The sequence below is a fragment of the Oryctolagus cuniculus genome, chromosome 11, assembly GCF_051225735.1.
Source record: "Oryctolagus cuniculus isolate XC-2025 breed Fujian yellow rabbit chromosome 11, ASM5122573v1, whole genome shotgun sequence".
Lineage (NCBI taxonomy): Eukaryota > Metazoa > Chordata > Mammalia > Lagomorpha > Leporidae > Oryctolagus > Oryctolagus cuniculus.
In genome coordinates this window covers 43,070,253-43,094,340 of record NC_142877.1, presented here as the reverse complement: position 1 = coordinate 43,094,340, position 24,088 = coordinate 43,070,253, and the positions used below count along the sequence as shown (strand labels likewise).

At 46.1% G+C, this 24,088-nt stretch overlaps 1 protein-coding gene across 1 annotated transcript; it reads right to left on the bottom strand.

Annotated features, from left to right (window-relative positions):
* Window positions 1–1,697: 1,697 nt before the first annotated feature.
* On the bottom strand, window positions 1,698–24,036 carry ZNF133 (zinc finger protein 133). The gene is made up of 4 exons (XM_002710989.6): window positions 23,649–24,036; window positions 9,085–9,211; window positions 8,257–8,352; window positions 1,698–3,623 (listed from the first exon to the last, which is right to left on the bottom strand). Exons 2-4 carry the CDS (start codon window positions 9,203–9,205, stop codon window positions 1,870–1,872), a joined length of 1,971 nt encoding a protein of 656 aa, XP_002711035.1. The 5' UTR covers window positions 9,206–9,211; window positions 23,649–24,036; the 3' UTR covers window positions 1,698–1,869.
* Window positions 24,037–24,088: the final 52 nt, after the last annotated feature.

Genomic DNA, 24,088 nt, shown 5'->3' with positions numbered 1-24,088 from the left:
AACTAAATCTTAAAAAAAAAAAAAAAAGTGGATGAAAATTTACATTTCCTGGGATGTTTTGTTTGGAAGAAAATTTGACGGTGGGGCTGTAGAAAAAAGTCCACTGACTACCTACCAGACTGCTGTAGCTTTAATAGTTTTGAAATTGAGAAGTCTAAGTCCCCCATCTTTGTTCTCCTAAAAATGTTCTATTGTTAATCTAAAACTCAGGCATATTGAGGCCCCTCACATAGTTGAAGATGTTGGCTGAAGTTTCAGTCTTTGAAGTCCGGACAGGACATCCACAATAGCTCTCTCACACGACTGGAGCTGATGTTCACTGTGGGCTAGCTCAGCTGCAGCTCATGACCTCAGCGTCTCCGTCAATTCCATAGCAGAGCAGAAAGGTTTGAAGCGTAGAAGCAAGTCCCTATCACTTCCATTATAACTCTCTGGAATTCTAAAATCCAGCAATTCAGTTGAGAACATGCTACCAGCCCAGCACTGCCCCAGCGGGAGTGATTCTCCCGTTTTTGTGTCTGCACTCTGAACTATTTTTCTTTTTTCATGAGAAACAGCCTACGTGTGCCTGCCTTCCCACTCATGGAAAAGTAGGGGCTTCTCTTTTCAGACCAAGCTGTTGCTTCTATTACAAACGCCATGGGTTTCCAACCCTCCTTATTGAAGTTCATTCCCTAAGACAAAATCACATTCACAAAAGATCTTCAAGATGAATGCTTCCCTGGTATGGTTGTCAAGATGCTATGGAAAATACTCTGAAAATTCACAGAAACCATTTTAAATAGTTTAGAAGCTTCATACTTAAATCTTACAGAAGTCTTAAAAATAAGTCTTATAGTTACACCTTAAAGGTCACTTATTCTGAGCAAAACCACTTTGGGTGGGAACACAATGGAGAATTAAGGGTAAGAATCTTTAAATATGGTTAAATAGTTTAGCCTGATGGGAGAACTAAGGATTGTGGCTAGGGGACCTTCAATCAGTTAATGAATGGCTGGTGTGGGGTGGGTCCTGGGGTGAACGCAGGACTTACAGTCCAAACCTCTTGATACAGTAGGGCTGATCTGGGAGCAGGGCTTCAGGGATCTTTATTATCAGAGGACTGAGGAAGACATATGGTTAAAGATTGTTACAGTTAATGGAGGGTCAGTGAGGTGGTACTGCTGTGGGTGGGTGAGGATCCTCATGTTCTCGGTGGTCTTATACGGGTATGACTGAGCTCCAAGGCTCTGAGACTATAGACTGCTTGGTCACAGCTGACAGACCAAGCTCTGGTACTGGAGTGCTGGGAACAGTGTATTAGTAAGGATCCCAAGGCAGGAGGCCCAGACACCCAAGTCCAAGAAGAGCAATAAAAGTAGTTAGAGGATGATTTAGCAAAGACCAACAACAGAGCTAGAAGGAGAAGCAAGAAAGGGAGCTGTCACAGAAGCCAAGGAAGGGTGGAGTTGCAGACGACACTAGACTAGAGGAAGCCATATTTTCTGGGAGGTTCCCTTTCCTCTAAAGAAATCACTGAATTACAGCTCCTGGATTCTCTCCCCCACACAAAGGACTGGACTCTCCAATAAATACATGAAGACCCGATTCTTACATCTTCCAAGGAAATGAATTCTTGTGGAATACTAGACAGTATCACTCCTTCTTCCCTATCTTTACAGGTAAGTGAGAGAGATACACAGCCAAGGTAACAGATCTGTAAAGGGGGAAAGTTTATTATAACAAAAGGCCACAAAACATGGAGAAGACAGTGTGTGGAAAGTAAACTAGGTCAGATGTCCTTTGACCACTTACGGAATGCAATCTTCTATTCCATTTCATGTTTCATGGAAGTGTGAAAATTTTGACAGCTGGTCCTCACCACCATCTTCACTTGCCAAGAGAGTACAGAGGACCAGGAGGTTGCCCTGAATAGGCCTCAGAGTCAGGGTGGAGTGGTGGTTTGTGGTGGACAGCCTTTATCTTCCGGTGTCTGCTGAGGTGAGACTTCTGGCTAAAGCCTTGCCCGCACGTCTTGCACACGTGAGGTTTTTCCCCCTTGTGTGTCAGCTGATGTGAGGTGAGGTGTGACTTCTGGGAAAAGCTTTGGCCACACTGCCCACCCCCACAAGGCTTTTCTTCTGAGTGTGTTCGCTTATGCGTGATTAAAGCTGACTTACTGCCAAAGCCGAGTCCACACTGCCTGCACGTGTAAGGCTTCTCCCTCGAGTGTTTCCTCTTGTGCCTGATGAGCCCCGCCTGGTGACTGAAGCCTCGCCCGCACTCCCGGCACACGTACGGCTTCTCCCCTGAGTGTGTCCTCTGGTGTGCGAGGAGGTTGGACTTCTGGCTGAAGCCTCGCCCACACTCCTGGCACACCATGGGCCTCTCCCCTGAGTGTGTCCTCTGGTGTCTGATGAGGTTGGACTGCTGGCTGAAGCCTCGGCCACAGTCCTGGCACACGATGGGCTTCTCCCCTGAGTGTGTGTTCTGGTGTCTGTTGAGGTGTGACTTCAGGCTGAAGCCTCGCCCACACACCCCACACACGTACGGCTTCTCCCCTGTGTGCGTCCTTCTGTGCGAGATGAGGGTTGAATTCTGGCTAAAGCTGTGCCCGCACACTCCACACACATAGGGCTTCTCCTTAGAGTGTGTCCTCTGGTGGTTGACAAGGGTTGTCCTTTGCCTAAAGCAACGCCCGCACTCCTTGCAGGCGTAGGGCTTCTCACCCGAGTGCGTCCTCTGGTGGGAGATGAGGTTTGATCTGTCACTGAAGCCCAGGCCGCAGTCACCGCACACAATGGTCTTCTCCTCCAAGTGCGTCCTCTGGTGTCGGACAACAGCCGACTTCTGGCTAAAGCCTTTGCCGCACTCCCGGCACACGTACGGCTTCTCCCCCGAGTGTGTCCTCTGGTGGATGATGAGGTTGGACTTCTGACTGAAGCCTCGCCCACACTCAGTGCACATATAAGGCTTCTCACCAGAGTGTGTCCTCTCGTGTATGATGAGTGTTGACTTCCGGTTAAAGCCGCGCCCGCACTCCCTGCACACGATGGGCTTCTCCCCTGAGTGGGCCTTCTGGTGTCTGGCCAGGCTCTTTTTCAGACTGAAGCCCTTCTCACACACCCCGCACACGTACGGCTTCTCCCCTGAGTGTATCCTCTGGTGACTAAGCAGGTTTGCCAGCTTGCTGAAGCCCAGCCCGCACTCCCCGCAGTTGACCGTTCCAAATCCTAAGACTTCTATCCTCTTCAACAATTTGGCTGTTTCCTCAGGGTTTCCCGTCTGAGCTGGGCTGGCCTCTGTCTCTTCCCTTCTGATGCCATTCTGAGAGCTGCCTGGCTGCCTTTGTGGCGGCCTGGAGAGTGCTCCCAGAGCCCTCTTCCGTGTCCTTCCAAACAAAGGCCGGGGGCCATCTCTCTCCCGGCCTGCTCTGTCGCTCCAGGAGCCGCCATCCGATGCCTGCTGCTGCTGCTTCTCCTGTTCCCCGGGGTCCAGTTCCCCTGGCTCAGCGTGGCTTTCTGCACACAAGCATGTGAAGATCCAGGGGGGAGGATCACACAGCGTGTGCTGCACGGGGAGTTTCTGAGTGGAGCAATCTGGAGGGCAGAGAGGACCAAGGTGGAGCTCTGGTTTTGTTCCCGCTGCAGAGAGAAAAGTCTGGAGTCACAACGGAGCCTTCAGGGGCAGCCTGAGCAACTCAGCCTAGTTTGATGGCGAGACTCAACTTCCTGTTCTTCAAAGTGCTCCAAACTTCAATGCTTCCCAACCAAGACTCCCTTTACCTGAGCCTACCGTGACCTACCTTCCATCCCACCGTTATGTCTTACATCTGCTACCTAATGGTCCACTCAAAGACCTATAGTCTATAAAAGCAATTCAGGGAGTTTCAAGTGTGGCTTAGGGCCGATATGCCACATATGCAACGGTCTCTACAAAATTACCACCACAGTTACTACTTTTTTTTTTTTTTTTTTTTTTGACAGGCAGAGTGGACAGTGAGAGAGAGAGAGACAGAGAGAAAGGTCTTCCTTTGCCATTGGTTCACCCTCCAATGGCCGCCGCGGCCGGCGCGCTGCGGCCGGCGCACTGCGCTGATCCAATGGCAGCAGCCAGGAGCCAGGTGCTTTTCCTGGTCTCCCATGCGGGTGCAGGGCTCAAGCACCTGGGCCATCCTCCACTGTACTCCCTGGCCACAGCAGAGAGCTGGCCTGGAAGAGGGGCAACCGGGACAGAATCCGGTGCCCCAACCGGGACTAGAACCCGGTGTGCCGGCGCCGCTAGGCGGAGGATTAGCCTAGTGAGCCGCGGCGCCGGCCCACAGTTACTTCTAAAGCACAGCTTCATATTCATGCAATCCAGGTCCACATGGATTTGTTCTGCAACGGAAAGATACCTAGCCCTAGGACCAATGTGGCAATGTCCGACATCCTTGCCCTTTGAGACACAGACTAAAAGAGCAGTCATTCGACAGGAAGGAGAACAGCCGGTACAGGGAGCAGTACAGGGGAGTGGGTAGAGGGAAAGAGTGTGTGAAACACCCAAGTGTGCAGTCTTTGCACTCAGTGACAAGTATCTATTAGATTACACTGTGCCAGGATTGCTACAAGGCCGCAGACTCTCAGCAATGGACCACACACAGTCTAGGCCCCCACTGACAAGAGATGCTCCTTCCGGGCCCTGTTAATTTCTATTCTTAGGGCTGGTGCTGTGGCTCACTTGGCTAATCCTCTGCCTGCAGCGCCAGCACCCCGGGTTCTAGTCCCGGTTGGGGCGCCAGATTCTGTCCCAGTTGCTCCTCTTCCAGTCCAGCTCTCTGCTGTGGCCTGGGAGTGCAGTGGAGGATGGCCCAGGTGCTTGGGCCCTGCACTCGCATGGGAGACCAGAAGGAAGCACCTGGCTCCTGGCTTCGGATCAGCACAGCGCGCCGGCTGTGGCAGCCATTTGGGGGGTGAACCAACGGAAAAGGAAGACCTTTCTCTCTCTGTCTCTCTTTCTCACTGTCAAAAAAATAAATAAATAAATTGCCTTTAAAAACATTTCTATACTTAGTGTAAATAAAGATTGCCTCAGAAATCCACGTAAAGGAGAAATTTTCAATGTAAGGCACCTCCTGTGCAGGAGAAGACAACACTGAATGGACTGCTTCATCACCACTGGCTCTAAGTAGCGGAAGGTAATCCGCGATCAAACAGTTTCAGGAACTGCATATGATCTTGCTGGATTTACTTGAATACTCTTGGCCAAAGAACAATTTAACATTTAAACTCTGTATGCACCTACATTCCAGAATTCTCCCATCCTACACAGAATGCTACTTTTCAACACTAGTTAAATAGCACAGTCCCCCTTGCTTCTCACTGTTCCCACCAAGCAGACCAGTGAATGCCTTCCCTCCGCCGTCTCACTGCCTGGCCAGTCCATAAGCTCAGCTTCCTTCCTTCCAGCAGCTCTGCTAGCCTGGACTTTGGCTCTGATGACAGATGAGAACCCACAGGCGACCCTCAGGCCTGGGTTTCTCAGCAGAGAACGAGCCCTGGCAGCTTTCCCTGATTCTCACTGAGTCTATTTTGCTTATTCTCGGTTGTTCGGGGTCCACAATCTGTAACTGATTTTGTATTTCCATTTCTGGCCAGCAACTACCTTGAGTTTTGGTAACTCTGTAGTTTGTTGGAATTTTTACGTTTAATCTATTGCCTGTTACTTTCTCTTGAATATGTTGAGAAGGGAAGCAAATGCTGGGGTTTTGCCTTGGGTTAAATGCATATATATTAGGTCACAGAGACATGGTAAGCAAGTCTCCCAGCAGCAGGCACTGCTGTTCTGTTCTGGGTAAGCATGCCACTGTGATTTTGATACAGGTATCATTCCACTTACCCTTATGGGAACCAAGGTTTCTATTATTACGTACGCTTAGAACAGTCCTAACATCTGTGTCTGTATATAAAGTGGCAGTTTTACTTATAAAAAACCTAATTCAGAATTACAGCTACCCCTTCCAGGACATTTGAACACAGTTACATCTACATGGGGTGACAGAAGAAAAACAGAACCATTTGGTATTTTAAATGTGTACCTTTTTCTATTTTTTTATCTACTTGAAAGAGTGATAGAAAGCAGAGAGAGGTCCTCCACTCACTGGTTCATTCCCCAAATGCCTGCAAGAGCCAGAGTTGAGTCAGGTCAAAGCCAGGAGCCTGGAACTCCCACCTGGGTCTCCCACATGGGTGGCAGGGACTCAAGCACTTAAACTATCATCTGCTGCCTCCCAGGATGCATTAGCAGGAATCTGGATTGGAACCTCAGGAATCAGGATTAAACCAGCACTCAGAAATGGGCTGCATAGCGTGGCATACTGGGTTAAGCTGCTACCTTTGATGCTGGCATTCCATATAAGCACCAGTTTGAGTCTCAGCTGCTCCTCTTCCAATCCAGCTCCCTGCTAATATGCCTGGGAAAGCAGCGGAAGATGGTCCAAGTACTTGGGCCCCTGCACCCATGTTGGGGGCCTGGAATGAATTCCAGGCTCCTGACTCCTGGCTTTGGCCTGGCCCAGCCCTAGCCATTGTGGCCAACTGGGGAGTAAACAGCAGAAAGAAGATCTCTATATCTGTGTCTCTCCCTCTCTCTCTCTGTAACTGCCATTCAAATAAATAAAGTTTTAAAAATAACAAAAAAATTTTTAAAATAAGCAATGGGAGGCAGGAGTCCATTGCACCAAGGCCTGCCCCAATAAAGCGCTTTCAGTCTTCAGGTAGTCCCATCCTGAGAGGTTTACAGAGATAAATGAGCACCAATACAAATTTAAAACTTGAAAACTCAAGAATATCCAAGTTAAAACCAAAATCAGATTTCCCTTGATAATAACACGCTGGTTCTGAAGGAAATCTTGCCTGTTGCAGCTTGAGTTCTAGCTCAACAGAAAACAGGTAAGCCGTGAGTTAAGCTGCAGCCTCGGATATTAGGTTACACTCTAAGAATGAGAAGCATTTTTTAGAGCTGATAAACTACACAAAGAACTTTATTAGCTGGCATGTAACTACAGAGGTGAGAATGAATACTTTAAAATAGGGTAAAACTTAGAAATCAGACAAATACTTTCTCCTTGATTTTATCAGAGTATAAATATAACATTACATAATGGTGACATAAATCATGGTTCTCTTTCCCAAAAAATGTTTAATTAAACTTCCAAGACTGACATACTGATTTTTAAAGATCCAATAAGCTAATATTGCATTCAAAAATGTTAGATTAGGAAAATGTAGAGATGTGTCCAATTAATATCTTACAATTTATAGACAGTGCTGGAAACTGTGATTCTATACTTATTTTACTCAAAATAAATTCCAGAAATAACATATTTTTCAGGCAATTTTTACTTTCAACACTGATTATATTGCTTTCTAGTTTCCAAGATCTCTGTTAGAAAATCATTATCAGAATTAGTATTTTTGTTTAAAGATTGTCCTGGAGTGCACATTTGACCTAAAGGTTAAGGTATCACTTGAGGCATCGGCGTCTCATTTCAGAGTGCCCGAGCTGCAAGTCTCAGCACTGCTCTTGATATCAGCTTTCTGCTAACGTACACTCTGGGAGGCAGCAATAATGGCTCAAGTACTTGAGTCCCTTACACCCACGTGGGAGACCTGGGTTGAATTTCTGGCTCCTGGCCCAGCCCTGTACAACCTTGTCTTGGATATTTTTTCATTTAAAGGCACTTTATTTAATATATACGTTGTTGCTTCAGTAACATGAACTCACACCAACAGCCCTAAAACTCATGTGGCAGACATGTAGGGAGTAAACAAAAAGGGAGATTTCTCTCTCTCTCCATCTTTCTGCCTCTCAAATAAATAATAAAAATTTAAAAATAAAAAATTCCTAATAAAATACAAAAAGCAAAACAATATAGCCTTCATGCAGGAACTTTACTGTATTTTTGTCTAAACTAAAGCAATCAATCTTATATTAAATTTATTATTTCAGAGACTGAAAAGTAAAACTTCACTGTCCATCAGCACTGTATAATATACATGGCTAACCACATATACAATTATATTTCATTATCAAGAAACAGAAAGCTGAAAACTGATAAGAAAAGTGGCAATTAAAGGGGAACTATGACTTGGTATATAATCTCTCTCCTCCATATGAAAAATAATTTATTTTTGTCTTCGGTAAGCTCTACTTAGACATCAAAGCTTTATTTTTACCTCACCACACATCCATTTTCAATCCTCGAGATTCTCATTCTTAGGAGAGTGTTCTGCTCACCTGGACAGGCGGCCAGTGGACATCTTCTGTCCTCTCTCCAGGTCTCTTTCCCTTGTTCCAGCTGAGTGATGAGTTTTGGTTTAGAAAATGGAATTCCTGCTCACAGAAAAAGAAAATAGGTGACTGCAGGGCATAAGCTCAAGGATCCAGTCAAGAGTTCAGAGCCAAACTGGGCGGTACTGGGACCAGAGAGGAGTGGGCTCTGAGCAATGGAAGGGCTGAGTAGGGAAGGCGAACTTGGACGAATGCCAACTGCTTCTCCAGCAGGCCAGGTGAGTGAACACGCGTCTCCTTTAAAAGCAGTCAGCAAGTAAACTAAGGCAGAAAGCTGCAGTCTAGGGGAAAAGGCATAAAATGGAAAGTAACCCCCACCCCACTCTGACACAGAGACATGCACACACATACCTCCCACTGTCAACTCTATAAAATCAGACCTTCCCTGGGGAAACAGAACAAAATGTCTTTGCTTTTGAGTCCAGCACAAAAGCCAAGTCAGGGGGTCAGTGTTAGGTTGCAGTGGGTCAAGCCACCACTTGAGACACCAGCATCCCATGTCAGAGTACTTGTTTGAGTCCTGGCTATTCCACTTCCAATCCAGCTCCCTGGATGATGTTCCAGGTTCCTGGTTTCAGCCTGGCCCTGCCCCAGATACTGCAGTCATTTGGGGAGTAAAATATCACATGGAAAATCTCTGTGTGTGTATGTGTGTGTGACTCGGTCTTATAAATAAGTATTTTTAAAAGCCAACTCAGAAACCAAAATGGCCGCTTCAAGCATGACCTACAATTCCCAGCAGTAAGCATGTGAAAGGTAAGAGCCCACGCTTACCCAGGGAGACCAGGTTGCTGTAGTTCTCCAGCATCACCTCTCTGTACAGAGTCCTCTGAGCAGGACTCAGCAGGCTCCACTCCTCTTGGGTGAAATCCACAGCCACATCTTTGAAAGCCATGTGTGCCTGTAACACAAAACACAGCCCTGCTCACCCAGTGCCTGCCCAGGGAGAGAAGTCTACCAGAAGGCTGCCTGGGGAGGCAGGTGATACATCTAGACTTTGCCTTTGACCGTGACCCTGGTGCCATGTGTTCCAAGACCTTCAAACCTGCTTCTATCCAGCCAGCAGCATTTGTGAACCCATATGCTCAAAGTCCTAGGTGGGCTGTTTGGGGTATAAATGCAAAAATTAAAAAATCAGGAACTTCAAATCTAGGCAGACAGACAAGCCAAACAACACAAAAATTAAAAGCACAGCAGCCATTGAGTTTAAGAATTTAAAAGGTCAAATAGCCTAGCCAGTCATATTAGTGTTGATGTGTATGAGTGACTGAAGTTCATACAATCTAACAACGGTAAAGACAATACAACTTGGTGCTCCCTGTAAACTGCACAGCCCCTCAGCCTTCTCGGACTGACAGACTCAAGCAGCGAGAGATGAAGTATGTGAGTCATAGTGCCTGTGTTTGAGGCCCACCTCTGCTGCCAACTACTGTCTGTTTCCTCAACTGTGAAACAGAACAGAAAACTTCCTGCCCACTTGCCCTAAACATTCCCCACTCATCATCTTGACCAGTTTTGTTTCATTTTTTTCCCCCTAATCTCCCTTAGCACTATTTCAAAATGAAGGCCACACTGAGACAGACATACTAGGAAAGATTTCCCAAGATAGGGCCTGGGAACTTGGTTTTGAAGAATGGGAAGGTTAAGAGAAGAAGTGCCAGGTATTTTCCAGATCAGACATTTGGGGAAAGGACTTAGGGAATTATGAGCAGAGGAAGTAGAAATGTGGCAGGAGGACCACAGAGGAGGGATCAAAGGCGCTTCTACTGGTATAATACAGACAGGACAAGGGAAGCAGGTCATAAAGTTCTTAAATTTTTACTATGGCAAAATATACAGGACAAAAAATTACTATTTTCATGCTCCAAGACTTTTTCATCAGCTCAAACTCTGTAACCATTACACACTACCTTCCCATTCTCTTCTCCCCTCACACTTGGTAATGACTGTTTTTCTCTATAAATTTGGCTATCCTATATAACTAAACTAAACCCTTTGCTGTCTGGCTTATTTGAAGGAGCATAATGTCTTCAAGATGCATCCATGTCCTTCCTTCCTAAGTTCAAAATTTCCACTGTCCATACATTTTGTTTATTTATTTATCTGTCCATGGGTATTTGGTTTGCTTCTAGTTTCTGGTTATTGCGAACAATTCTTCTATGCACATTGGCATACAAATAGTTGTTTCTCTAAGTTTAATTCTTTAGGGTATATACCCTGAAGTATAACTACTGAGTCAAATGGTAATTCTATGTTCAAGGTTATCAAGAACCACCATACTGTTTTCCACTGCAGTAGAACCAGTTTGCATTCCCACCAGCAGCGCATTTCCACATTCTCATCAACAATTGCTTCCTGTTCTTTTGTTAGCAGCCATACTACTGGGTGTAAGTACAGTGGTACCTCATCCACACTTTCCTCATATTAACACTGCTGAGCATCTCTTCATGTGCTTACTGGCCATTTGTCTGTCTTTTAGAAAAAGATGACACACTGAAATGTTTCTTCATTTTTTAACTTTTTTTCCTGTTATTCAATTGTAGATGTTCTGTATATATTCTGGATGTTAATCCCTTAGCAGATATACATTTCCCAACTACATTTTCTGCCTTTGATAAATAAGAGTTATACATTTTGATGAAATCCAATTTCTCTATTCTGCTGTTATTGTTTCCTGTGCTTTGGTGTCATTTCAAGAAAGTATCATCAAGTTGTGTTGTAAAAATGTTTCCCGGGGCCGGCGCTGTGGCGCAGCGGGTTAATGCCCTGGCCTGAAGCGCCCGCATCCCATATGGGCGCTGGTACTGGTCCTGGCTGCTCCTCTTCTGATCCAGCTCTCTGCTGTGGTCTGGGAAAGCTGCAGAAGATGGCCCAAGTCCTTGGGCCCCTGCACCCACGTGGGAGACCCAGAGGAAGTTCCTGGCTTTAGATCGGTACAGCTCCAGCCGTTGCGGCCATCTGGGGAGTGAACCCGCAGATGGAAGACACATCTCTCTCTCTCTCTCTCTCTCTCTCTCTCTCTCTCTCTCTCTCTGCCTCTCCTTCTCTTTCTGTATAACTCTTAAAAAAAAAAAAAAAAAAGATGTTTCCTGTCGCTCCCCCTCTTCGCGGAGGAACGACACTAAACCCTGCGCTGTTCTTTCGTCTGCTCGGCCCTCCCCGGGTTTGCTGCTGGTTCTTCCCGGGTTGGCTACCGTCCCTTCCACCTCCGTGGAAGGGCGGTTCCCCCTGCCACTTTCCCCACTTCCGTGGGGGAGCGGCACACCGCCGGCCGGCTCTCTCGGGGGCTGCACAGGTGTTCCTTCAGATAGATGTTCCTGGTGCATGTTGTCTCTCTCCTCCTTTATAGTCCTCTTCCACCAATCCCAACTCTGCTACCCACACGCCGAGTACGCTGCTCTCCTCCAATCAGGAGCAGCTCCTGCAGCTTGTCAAGTTGGTGAGAGGCAGCTGGGTAGAAGCTGTTGCTCCTCTCCCAGCGCCATATTGTGGGAGAGCAGATGTATAGAATAAGTCTTAATTCCAGTAACAGTATAGTCCGAGTTGCTCCCCACAGTTTCCCTATGTTTGCTTCTAAGAGTTCTGTAATTTTCATCTTTACATTTTTTAAGTGTTTGATTAATTTCCAGTTAATTTTTGTATCTGGTTCTAGGTAAGGGTTCAACTTCATTCTTCTGCATGTAGATATGTGGGTTTCCCAATAACGTTTGTTAAATATACAGTTTCCACAAAGAATGGTCTTGAACTCTTGTTAAAAATCATTAGACCAGGCCGGTGCTGTGGTGTAGCAGGTAAAACTACCGCCTGCACTGCTGGCATCCCATATGGTCACCAATTTGAGTCCTGGCTGCTCCACTTCCGATCCAGCTCCCTGCTATGGCCTGGGAAAGCAGTGGAAAATGGCCCAAGTCCTTGGGCCCCTGCACCCATGTGGGAGACCTGAAGAAGCTCCTGGCTGATCGGTGCAGCTCCAGCTGAGGTGGCCAATTGGGGGGTTAAACTGCAGATGGAAGACCTCTCTCTCTCTGCCTCTCCCTTTCACTCTCTTCCTCCCCCTCCCTCTCTCTCTAATTCTTTCAAATAAGTAAAAAAATCTTTTAAAAAATCATTAGATCATATATACAAGGGTTTATTTCTGTGTTTTCTATTCTATTCTATTGGTCTGTTAAGTATTTTTTTGTCAACACCACAGTTTGGATTACTGTCGTTTTGCAAGGATATTCTGAAATCAGAAATGGTTAAGTCCTCCAACTTTGTTCTTTTTCATGATTGTTTTGAGTATTCAGAGTCCCTTCAGATTCTATATAAACTTCAGGATCAATTTTTCTACTTCCACAAACAAAAAAGATCATAGAGATTTTGACAAAGATAACACTGGACAGTTTGGGTACTATTGCCATTTTAACATTTTTTAAGTTTTCAAATCCATAAATATTTGCTATCTTTCCACTTATTTATATCTTCTTTAATTTCCTTCGGGAATGTTTTATAGTTTTCAATGGATAAATCTTTAATCACCTTGGTTAATTCTCAAGTATTTTATTCTACTTGATGCTATTCCCCCCCCCCAAAGAAATCTTTTATTTAAGGAATAAAAATTTCATAAGTACAACTTTAGGAATGTAGATATTCTTCCCAGCATACCCACCCTCTCACCCACACTCTTATCCCTCTTCCTCCTCCCTCTCCTCTTGCCAGTCTCACTGGCCATTAAGAATCATTTTCAATTAACTTTATACACAGAAGATAAACTCTATACTAAGTAAAGATTTCAACAATTTACACACACACACACACAAAATACACACAAAAGTGAGAACTAGTTTTACAGTTAACTCTCAATACAACTAACTGAAGACAGAGGTCTTGCATGGAGAGTTAGTGCACAGTGACTTCTATTGTTAATTTAACAATTAACACTCTTATATATGTTGTCAGTGACCACCTGAGGCTCTTGACATGTGCTGCCTAGGCTATGGGAGCCTTTTGAGTCCAAAAACTCCATCAATATTTGGACAAAGCAAAGTCAAAGTTCTCTCCTCCCTTTGGAGAAAAGTGCATCCTTCTTCAATGGCCACTTCTTTCCACTGGGGTCTCACTCACAGAGATCCTTCATGTAGAACATTTTTTGCTACAATGTCTTGGCTTTCCATGCCTGAAATACTCTCATGGGCTTTTCAGGCAGACCAGGATGCCTTAAGGACTGATTCTGAGATCAGAGTGCTACTTAAAGCGATTATCATTCTATGAGTGTGCTGTGTGGACTACTTCCCATATTAGAACATTCTCTCCTTTATAACTCTATCTAATATTATTACCAGGCACTTGATCCTATTTTTATGATCACTTTAACACTTAATCCTATCTATATGTTCATTTTAACACTTAATATTTGGGGCTGGTGCTGTGGCACAGCAGGTTAATGACCTGGCTTGAAGCGCTGGCATCCCATATGGGCGTCAATTTGAGACCCAGGTGCTCCACTTCCCATCCAGCTCTCTGCTGTGGCCTGGGAAAGCAGTAGAAGATGGCCCAAGTGCTTGGGCCCCTGCACTCATGTGGGAGACCTGGAAGAAGCTCCTGGCTTCAGATTCGCACAGCTCCGGCTGTTGCGGCCAATTGGGGAGTGAACCAGCGGATGGAAGACCTCTCTCTCTGCCTCTGCCTTTCCTTCTCTGTGTAACTCCAACTTTCAAATAAATAAGTAAATCTTTTTTTTTTCCAAAAAATCTCCCTCTTAGCACTTTGCCTGTATTCCCTAATTATTGGTATGCTGTTTTCATTTATCTCCAAGTATTTTCTAATTTCTCTTGAGATTCCTTCTTTATCCACTGATTGATTGAGAGTATGTTAATTTCCACAGATCAGTGATTTTCAATTTTCTTTCTATTACTAGTTTCTAAGTTCATCTTGGGGTAGAAGATATTTTGTATATCTTGAAAAAAAAATTACTGATACTTGATTTGTGGCCTAACATACAGTCCACCCTGGAAAATGTCCCATATGCACTTGAGAAGAATGTATATTCTTTGTTGAGCAGCATGTTCTGTATATGTCTGTTAGATCTAGTTGGTTTAGTGTGTTCAAGTCCTCTATTTATCTCCTGTTTTGTCATTCTATATATTATGGAGAGTAGGGTATTGAAATCTCCAAGTAATATTGTAGAACTCTCTCTCCCTTCAGTTCTATCCATTTTGCTTCATATGTTTTGTTGATCTGATATTAGGTGTGTGTATATAACTATATATTTCGCTGTATTGAATCTTTTATCAATATGTAATTTCTTCAGGGCTAGCACTGTGGTATACCAGGTAAGGTCACAGCCTGCAGCACTGGCATCCCACATAGGCTCTAGTTCGAGTCCTGGCTGCTCCACTTCTGATCCAGCTCCCTGCTAATGTGCCTGGGAAGGCAATGGTGTATACCCACATGGGAGAGCCAGAAGAAGCCCCAGGCTGCTGGCTTCAGATTGGCCCAGCTCTGGCCATTGCCGCCATTTAGGGAGTGAACCTGCAGATGGAAGACCTCTCTCTCTCTCTCTGCCTCTCTAACTCTGCCTTTCAAATAAATAAATAAATCTTTAAATAAATTTATATATATTTAATTTTTTCCATTTCTCTTGCATCCCTTTTAAGTTGATTCTTTCTGATATTAATACAGTTCCTCCCCCCGCCACTCCATTGCCCTCCACACTTTCTTTAGTTACTATTTGCATGAAACATCTTCATCTATCCTTTTACTTTCAAATTATTTGTATCTTTGGATGTAAAGAGTCTACTGTATACAGCATATAAGTGGTTCATGTGTTTTTTTTATCCAATATGCCAAATTCTGTTTTTTGATTGGAAAGTCTAATCCATTTGCATATAAATTAATTTCTGATAATAAAATTTCTTTTTTTTTTTATTTTGTGACAGGCAGAGTGGACAGTGAGAGAGAGAGACAGAGAGAAAGGTCTTCCTTTTGCCGTTGGTTCACCCACCCTCTAATGACCGCTGCGGCTGGTGCGCTGCTGCCGGTGCACCGTGCTGATCCGAAGGCAGGAGCCAGGTGCTTCTCCTGTTCTCCCATGTGGGTGCAGGGCCCAAGGACTTGGGCCATCCTCCACTGCACTCCCGGGCCATAGCAGAGAGCTGTCCTGGAAGAGGGGCAACTGGGACAGAACCCGGTGTGCTGGCGCCGCAGGCGGAGGATTAGCCTATTGAGCCGCAGCGCCGGCCTAAGAAAATTTCTACCATTTTTGTTTTGTTTTCTATGCCTTGAAGCTTTTCTTTAAAAAAAGATTTATTTTTATTTTATTTGAAAGGCAGAGTTACAGAGAGGTAGAAACAGAGAGAGATAGAGAACTCTTCCATTTGCTGCTTCACTCCACAAATGGTCGCAACAACCAAGGCTGGATCAGGCAGAGGCCAGAAGCCAGGAGCTTCTTCAGGGTCTCCTATGTGGGTGTAGGCGTCCAAGCACTTGGCCCATCCTCTACTGCTTTCCCAGGCATTAGCAGGGAGCTGGATAGGAAATGGAGCAACTGGAACTTGAATCGGTGCCCATATGGGATGCAGACTGGGGCTTTAACCTGCTGCGCCACACCAGCCCCCTTGTAGCTTTTTTGTCATTCATTTCTCATATTACCGCCATTTGCTTTTAGTTAATTTTCCTAGTGCAACTTTTAAATTCCCTTCTCATTTCCTTTTCTATATAATCTGCAACAGTTCTCTTTCTGGTTACCATGGAGACTGCATTTAGCATTCTAATATGTCTATATTAACATTCTAATATGTCTGCTACAGCTAAATTGTTTTGTTATTCAATTCCTCTATTTCTATTTACTCTAATTTGAACTTATTACCAGCTTAACTTCAATAACATACAAAAACTCTGTTCCTGAACAGCTCACTTTCATCTCCATTGAGTTACTAATGTCACAGAATTACAACTGTGTGCAGTGTGTGGTAAAAAAAAAAAAAAAAAAAAGACTATTTTTATAACAGTCTCCTAAGCCAAGTACAAAACAAAAAGTCAAGTTAACAACCAAAGTCTCAATAACAGTAGTTCATCTTCATATTTTCACTTACCAGAGAACCTTATTTCTTTATATGGCTTTAAGTAACTGTCTAGTGTCCTTTCATTTCAACTGAAGACTCTTGTATTTCTGCACAGCGGGTACAGTTGTAATGATTTCCATCAGCTTTTGATTATCTTAGAATGTCTTCATTTTGCTCTCAGTATTGAGGGGGAAGTTTTTCCAAATAGAGGATTCTTGCTTGAATTTTAAAAATATTTTTATGTTTTTAAGAGGTGGAGAGAGAGAGAGAGATACCAATCTCCCATCTTCTAGTTCACTCATCAAATGCCTGCAACAGCTAGGGCTGGACCAGGCTGAAGCCAGGAGCCAAGAACTCAATCCAGGTCTCCCACATCGGTGGCAGGGACTCAACTATTTGAACTATCACCTGCTACCTCCCAGCATGTGCATTAGCAGGAAACTGGAATTAAGAGCAGAGCCAGGACTTGAACCCAGGCATTCCAACACAGGATGTGGGCCTCCAAGTGGCATCTTGATCACTAGGCCAAATACCCACCTCTGCTTTTTTGTTTTTGTTTTTTTTTCTTCTTCTTTTTTTTATTTTTTGACAGGCAGAGTGGACAGTGAGAGAGAGAGACAGAGAGAAAGGTCTTCCTTTGCCGTTGGTTCACTCTCCAATGGCTGCAGCGGCCGGCGCGCTGCGGCTGGCACACCGCGCTGATCCAATGGCAGGATCCAGGTACTTATCCTGGTCTCCCATGGGGTGCAGGGCCCAAGCACTTGGGCCATCCTTCACTGCACTCCCTGGCCACAGCAGAGAGCTGGCCTGGAAGAGGGGCAACCGGGACAGAATCCGGCGCCCCAACCGGGACTAGAACCCGGTGTGCCGGCGCCGCTAGGCGGAGGATTAGCCTAGTGAGCCGCGGCGCCGGCTGTTTTTTTCTTCTTTAGCGCTTTGATTATTTCAACTCACTCACTTCTGACCTCTGAGAAATCTGCTGATAAATTTATTGAGGATCCTTTGTATATCCTAAGTTGATTTTCTCTTGTTGCTTTCTAAACTGTATGCTGCCTTTGGCTTTTGATGCTTTGAGTATAATCTGTCTCAGCGTATTCTCTGCACTTACTGGATGTTTACTTTCATGTCTTTCATCACATCTAGGAAGTCTGGGGCCATAAGCTTTTCAAATAATCTCCCTGTCCCTTTCTCCTTCTCATCTTGGAATCCTGCAGTGTGTATGCTGCTCCATTTGGTGGTATACCACAGGTCCCTCAAGTTCTGTTCAATCTTTTTCTCCATGATTCATGAGAATTTCAATTGTCCTGTCTTCAGATTTGTTGATTCTTCTATTTGCTCAAATCTGCTTCTGAATTCCTTTAATGAAATCTTCATTTCAGTTACTGTGTATTTCAGCTCCAAAATTCTTTTTTGATTTCTTTTCAGGTGTTTTATCTCTTTACTGATATTTCCGTTTTGTTCTTTTCACATCTTCCTTTGGCATCTTTAAGACAGGTGTGTTAGGGGCTGGCACTGTGGCGTAGTGGGTTAAGCCATATGGGCACCAGTTCAGTTTCCAGCTGCTCCACTTCCCATCCAGCTCCCTGCTAATGTGCCTAGGAAAGCAGCAGAAGATGGTCCAAGTGCTTGGACCCCTGTGCTCACATGGGAGACCTGAAGAAGCTCCTGGCTTCTGTCTGGCCCAGCTCCGGCTGTTGCAGCCATCTGGAGAGTAAACTGGCAGATGCATGCAGCCATCTGGAGAGTAAACTGGCAGATGCAACACTGATCTCTCTTTTTCTCTTCCTCTCTCTCTCTATAACTCTGCCTTTTGAATAAAACAAATAAATCTTCAAAAAAAAAAAAAAAGCTGCTTCAAAGTCTCTCTCTAGTAAGTCCACCACCTAAACTTCCTCAGGGATGTTTTCTATGAGTTTTTCCCTTTGAATGGGTCATATTTTCCTGTTTCTTTTTATGCCTTGTGATATTTTTGCTAACAACTGGACATGGTAACACTGGAAGTCAGATTCTTCCCCTTCCCGAGGTTTGCTGGGAGTTTGTTGTTGTTGTTCTGTTTTATTTATTTTAATTGATGGAGAGTGGCACCATACCTGCGGTGTAAACTTAAGGTCTTCTCAGGTGTATTCTGAACCTCTATCTTTCTATGGGTATGTGTAGTGACTTTCTAAATTCTCTTTTATGCAGTAGCTTTTGAGGGAAAAAAATTGGAAAAAGAATGGGTGGCAGGGGACAGGCTCTGGCTCTTTAAATCCCTGGAAGCTGCTTCAGGCAGTGGGGTCTGCAATAACAGTGAGTGGACCACTGCTGTGATCAGGAAAAGCAATCAAAATGCAGATCCTCGATATTTGGAGTAAAACATAGAGCCTTAATATGTATTGCCTACTCCGGCTCCCACAAGCCACGGTGCAGGGCCATTTGCACACTCAGCTGCTGTGAGGGTAGGAGGACAGGGGATAGGCAGCCACTGCTGCCTCAGTGCGGAAGTCAGCTGTGATTTCTCTTCCACGTCTTCTTCTGGATGCCGCAAACATGTAGCTAGACTCCAGTTCCAAAACAGGTGCCTCTGACAGACTCTGCCAGGACAGTTACTGTGGTTCTTCCTCTTCTGTTACTGTGATGTCCCTCTCAGCTAGCAGAAGTCCTGAAGCTAAACAAAGGGATGTGGATTCTGCCCAACGCTACAGAATTGTTTCCAATGTAGAGTTTACTAACGAATGACTGACTCATGAGTTGAGCAAAGAGCGACACAGAGGAAGACTGCAGATAGAGTGAGTCCCAACTCCAGAGCTGGAGCTGGACTCTGCTAGGTACCACCAAGGCAAGAGAAGGGATTGTGTCCATCCTGTGACAGCCAGTGCAGAGACGGGAACTCTCAAATATATGAAGGAACTTTCTTGCATGTTTCAACCCAACTTACTGCAGCCAGAGTGAGCTCTATAATTCAAAGAGGGCAAAAGAACACTCAGCTGATGTGGGTAAACTCAAAGAACTGTGAGAAATGGTAACATGGTTAATCTTCTAAGCCACTTGGTTTGTTGTGCAGAAGCTGGGGATCAGAACTGTTTCATATGCTATGCTTTCCTCTCTGGCTTTCTTAATGACAGAAACACCTTCCCTACCATCCATGGGGTCACCAAGTCACTGTGACTACTTCCCTACCGGCCATATCTAATCAGTTCCCCAGGCCCACTGATTCCACCTCTACAGACTCTCCCAGTCCCTCCCCACCCCGACACCAGTGTGGGACTGATAATGGCCAAAGCTTCCTGGCAGGAACTCTGCAGACCATGTGCCCGCATCACGGTCAGCCTAACCCATCGCTCCCAGAATGAGCTCTCCACACACAAAGCTGGCTCATTTCTTTGTTCATAAAATATTTATTAAGTTCCAGCTGTGCGATAGGTACTATTTTGAACACTGGGGATACAGAAATGAACAAGGACAAAAACACCTGCCCTCACTGACATGAAAGGCAAGGGGAGGAAGACAGACATCTCAGGCAACAGAAGAGCCAGTGCAAAGGCCCTGATGCCCAAGGGTCAGACAGTTCATTGCAACCAGTGTGGCACGACTGAGACAGAGTGGTGCAGCTGAGGTCTAACTGTGTATGTGGGAGACCACACCTAGCTCGGTAGGATACTAGTTTTGACATTGGGCAGTATGAAAAGTCACTGGAGGGTTTTGAGCAAATGCATAACATGATTTTCTTTACATTTTAAAGTATTACCCTGGTCGCTATACTGATAAATATACCTTAGGATGACATGGGAAGAAGCAAGAGACCATTCAAAGTCTATGACCACTCAGGAGGGAAGGTGGCCTGGACCATGATGGAAGCAGCAGGAGCTGAGACTGTGAGAGTCCAGATTTGCTTATCAGGGATGGTGGTAACAGCAGGGAGGGACTGACAATGACTTCAAGGTTCTGAGCCTGACTGATCTGAAGGAAGGAGTATCTGTGCTGTCTTTTAGAGCTAAACTTGAAACAGTTCTCTATAGTAATAGAGAAGTATTACTACCTACTGCTTTCATGTTTCACCCTAGCATTAGAGATCAGAGTGTATTGGTGGACACATTAGGTTTGGGATACCCTTGAGATAGTCAAGTGGAAACGTGACACAGAGAGCAGAGGACTGCAATGTGAAGTTGAAGGCAGGGGTCTTGGCTAAACCTTAGAGAGCGGGCATTTAAAGTCACAAGTAGACAGGGCTGCCCAGGAGAGAGAGCGACTGGAGAAGACACAAAGTCTCGGAACTGAACTGGAGCCTTCCATAGTGCAGGTTTGAGAGAAGAGGAGCCCCCAAAGTAGACACAGGAAGAGTAGCCTAGGAGAGAGGAGAAAACTAGGGAAATCTGGAAGCCAAGAGCAACTGGGAGGAAGATACTTTAAGAAAAAGGAAGTTAAAAAAAAAAAGTTAGCAAGGATGTAAAATATTGCTGAGAAATGACTATGACATTCAGCCACTGGGAGAACAATAGTGACCTTGACAAAGGGCCAGCGCTGTGACATAGTAGGCTAAGACTCCACCTGTGGCGCTGGCATCCCATATGGGCACTGGTTTGTGTCCCAGCTGCTTCTCTTCCCATCCAGCTCTCTGTTTATGGCCTGGGAAAGCAGTAGAAGATGGCCCAAGTGCTTAGGCCCTGCACCCACCCACATATAGGACACCCAGAAGAAGACCCTGCTCTTGGGCTTCAGATCGGCCCAGCTCAGGCCACTGCAGACATTTGGGGAGTAAACAAGCAGACAGAAGACCTTTCTCTCTGTCTCTCCCTCTCTCTGTAACTCTACCTCTCAAATAAATAAATAAAATCTTTAAAAAAAATTTTTTTTGGTGAGTAGAATTGAATTTGGCCTTTATTGGACAGAAGGGCAGAAATGAAGACAGCAAACGCAGGTAATTCTTTAAAGGAGTTAGCTCTAAACTGTAATAAAGACCCAGGGCGAGAAGGTGAGGGAAAATCGGGAAGCTGAGGGAGCAAAGAATGCAGACAAAGGCAAGGAGATGGGAAGCAAGGAGGATGCACAGGTGGAATGATTGAAAAGCCAATCAAATGGACAAAGGGAAAGTAAGCGTGGAAAGACCAACAAGACAGGGAAAACTCAGTGGTCCAGCTTGGATGAAGAAGTGGAAGTTACAGCTGTTAACACAGATTGCAAGGTCACAAGATGCAGGAGACAGAGGGAGAGACAAGGGAAATCATGACGCTCAATTCCAGATACTTCTCCCTTTCCTATCTCCTACCAGGGCTGTTTGGATAGGGTTTTAAAAAAACAAAAACAAAAACAAAAACCTATTGGGATCGGCGCTGTGGCACAGCGGGTTAAGGTCCTGGCCTGAAGTGCCTGTATCCCCTATGGGTGCCGGTTCTAATCCCAGCTGCTCCTCTTCTGATCCAGCCCTCTGCTATGGCCTGGAAGAGCAGCAGAGGATGGCCAAGTCCTTGGGCCCCTGCACCCACAAAGAAGCTCCTGGCTTCGTATAGCTCAGCTCCGGCCATTGCGGCCATCTGGGGAGTGAACCAGCAGATGGAAGACCTCTCTCTGTGTCTCTACCTCTCTCTGTGACTCTTTCAAATAAATAAAATATATCTTAAAAAAAAAAAAGCTATTTTTAGACAATCAGGGAAACTAAATATGAAGTGGGTATTAACTGTTATTAATGGAGTCTTAATTTTGATGCTATAACAATGAAATCATAGATACCTTAAAACAAAAAGCCCCTACTGAAGCATCTGCAAGTGGACCAATGTAACTGGGATTTGCTGCAAACTACTAAAGAGTAAGTGAGGGCACTGGAAGCGAAGAACAGGGGTATCCACTCCATAGCACCTGAGACAAGGAATGCAGAAGCAAGGATGGGGGTGTAACGAGTGAGGTCTGAGAATATTCCCTGGGAAAAACGTCCCCCTTTGGGTAGGGGTGGGAGGTGGGCGGGGGGCGTGGTGTGTGTGTATGAAGCAGCTTGGTCACTGATTCTCAGAGGGGCCATTACAGGACACAGGTGTCACCCTTGGGCAAAGCAAACGCATTCATGGTTCGGAATGCGAAAGATAACTGGTACCCACCTGCAGCTGGGTTCTCAGGAGCCCACACGTCCTCCCTGCCCACAGCAAGCAGGAAGAGGCCACGGGAGGTGGGACAAGAATTAAAAATGGTTCCGCAAAGTCACTGGTAATCCGCAAGCTGCAGCAAAGCAGTGCCTCCTTTTCCTTAAAGGCATCAGAATAGACCTGCCTTAGAGGAAAGCCGTGGGCAGCTGCCTGGGAATGGAGCTGGGGTGGAGGCTGAGAACACAGCCTGGCCGCCAGGCCCAGGAGGTGGTCCTCCCCGTGCCCGCATGAATAAGGAGATGCACTGAGAACACAGCAGAGACTGCTCCAGGCACTGCATGAGGTCGACCTTCTTCTCTCCTTACAATAACCCAACGAAGTGGATTTTACAGCCCAGGAAAGTCGGCTTCTCTTCCAAAGTGACACAGCCTGGAGAAGACCGAGCCGGGGACCCCACGCTCTCACACAGGAGGGGCGGTGACAGCAGACCTCTGTGGGCTGCAGGGTTCTCTCCGGGAGATGCATCGTAGCTGGTCACGTGCTGCTAACTGTCCCATCTGATGATGGCTCTACAGAGTCTACTTCTGGCTGTGTGAAACGTATCCACAGTAATAATAAAAAATCTGAAATAGAACTGATAAACTCCAAAGCCTGGTCACACCAGGGACATGGGATTTCGTGACTCTTGTACTCAAACACAGTCCCCTGGAACTTTGAAAAACTTACACAGTTCTTTGTTTTGCTTTTATTCTTTTTCGCTGGAGGAAGCCCCAGCTCAACCACCTCCTCCAAGACCTGGAGCCATGGGCGACGAACACTGCACCAACACTGCACTCCACACCGGTTCAAATCGGGCGTGTTTGGCCAAGTCAGCCTGCTCCGCACCCCACCCCAGCAAAGCGGCACCAGCTCCCAACCAACAAAAACCCCAAGGTCCCAGGGACGGTCCCCACCCCACTACGGACCCTCAAACGCGAGGGCATGAACGACCCTCTCCTAATGCTGCCAAGGCCGAGCCTGTCTGCAGCCATAAGACCTCCAGGACTTAAGGCCCAAGCCCCGCACCTATACACCAGCCCAGTTTCACGGCTGAGCTCGGCTCATCTCGTCGGAGATGCGCGCCCACACTCCAAAAAGAAGAAATCCGGGGGAGCCTGGCCTGAGCCACGCCAGCACGTCCCACCACCACTACCCCCTCCCCGGCGCCATCAGCACCGAGCCCGGGCTCAGCCCATTGACCAACCTTTCCAGACTTTCCTTTCCGCGCAGAAGAGGGCACGGTTGCAGCAAGGATCCCACGGGAGCCTCATTAACCAGCGCCACCAAACAACAAGGGGTCACTCGAGCCACCAGCTGGGGAACCTCTTCCAGCCGGGCGCCAGGACCACACTACCCACACTCCTCGGACGGCGCTGGGACCACATTTCCCAAGATGCTCAGCGCCACCAACAGCGCCCTGGCCTCGTACGCTCCAGGCACTTGCAGAATGGCAGAGAATGTGGCACCTCGATGACCCATCTTTTTTTCTTAAAATCACGTTCATAAAACACGTAGAGGCTCCAGGATGAAGCTGCTGGCCCGGCCGTGACCCTCTCTGGCAACGCCTCTGCCTCGAGGACTACACTCCCCAGTGACCCCTGCGGTAACTTTAGCATCGGGCCCACCCGTCGGCGCACGGAAATG

Bases quoted from the DNA above. Each gene is read 5' to 3' on its own strand.
- ZNF133 (XM_002710989.6), bottom strand. From the start codon at position 9,205: ATGGCTTTCAAAGATGTGGCTGTGGATTTCACCCAAGAGGAGTGGAGC. The intron at 8,353-9,084 runs GTAAGCGTGGGC...TTCTGTGAGCAG, and splicing joins CAGCAACCTGGTCTCCCTGG to GAATTCCATTTTCTAAACCA. The intron at 3,624-8,256 runs GTGAGCAGAACA...TTCTCTCTGCAG, and splicing joins TCCACTGGCCGCCTGTCCAG to CGGGAACAAAACCAGAGCTC.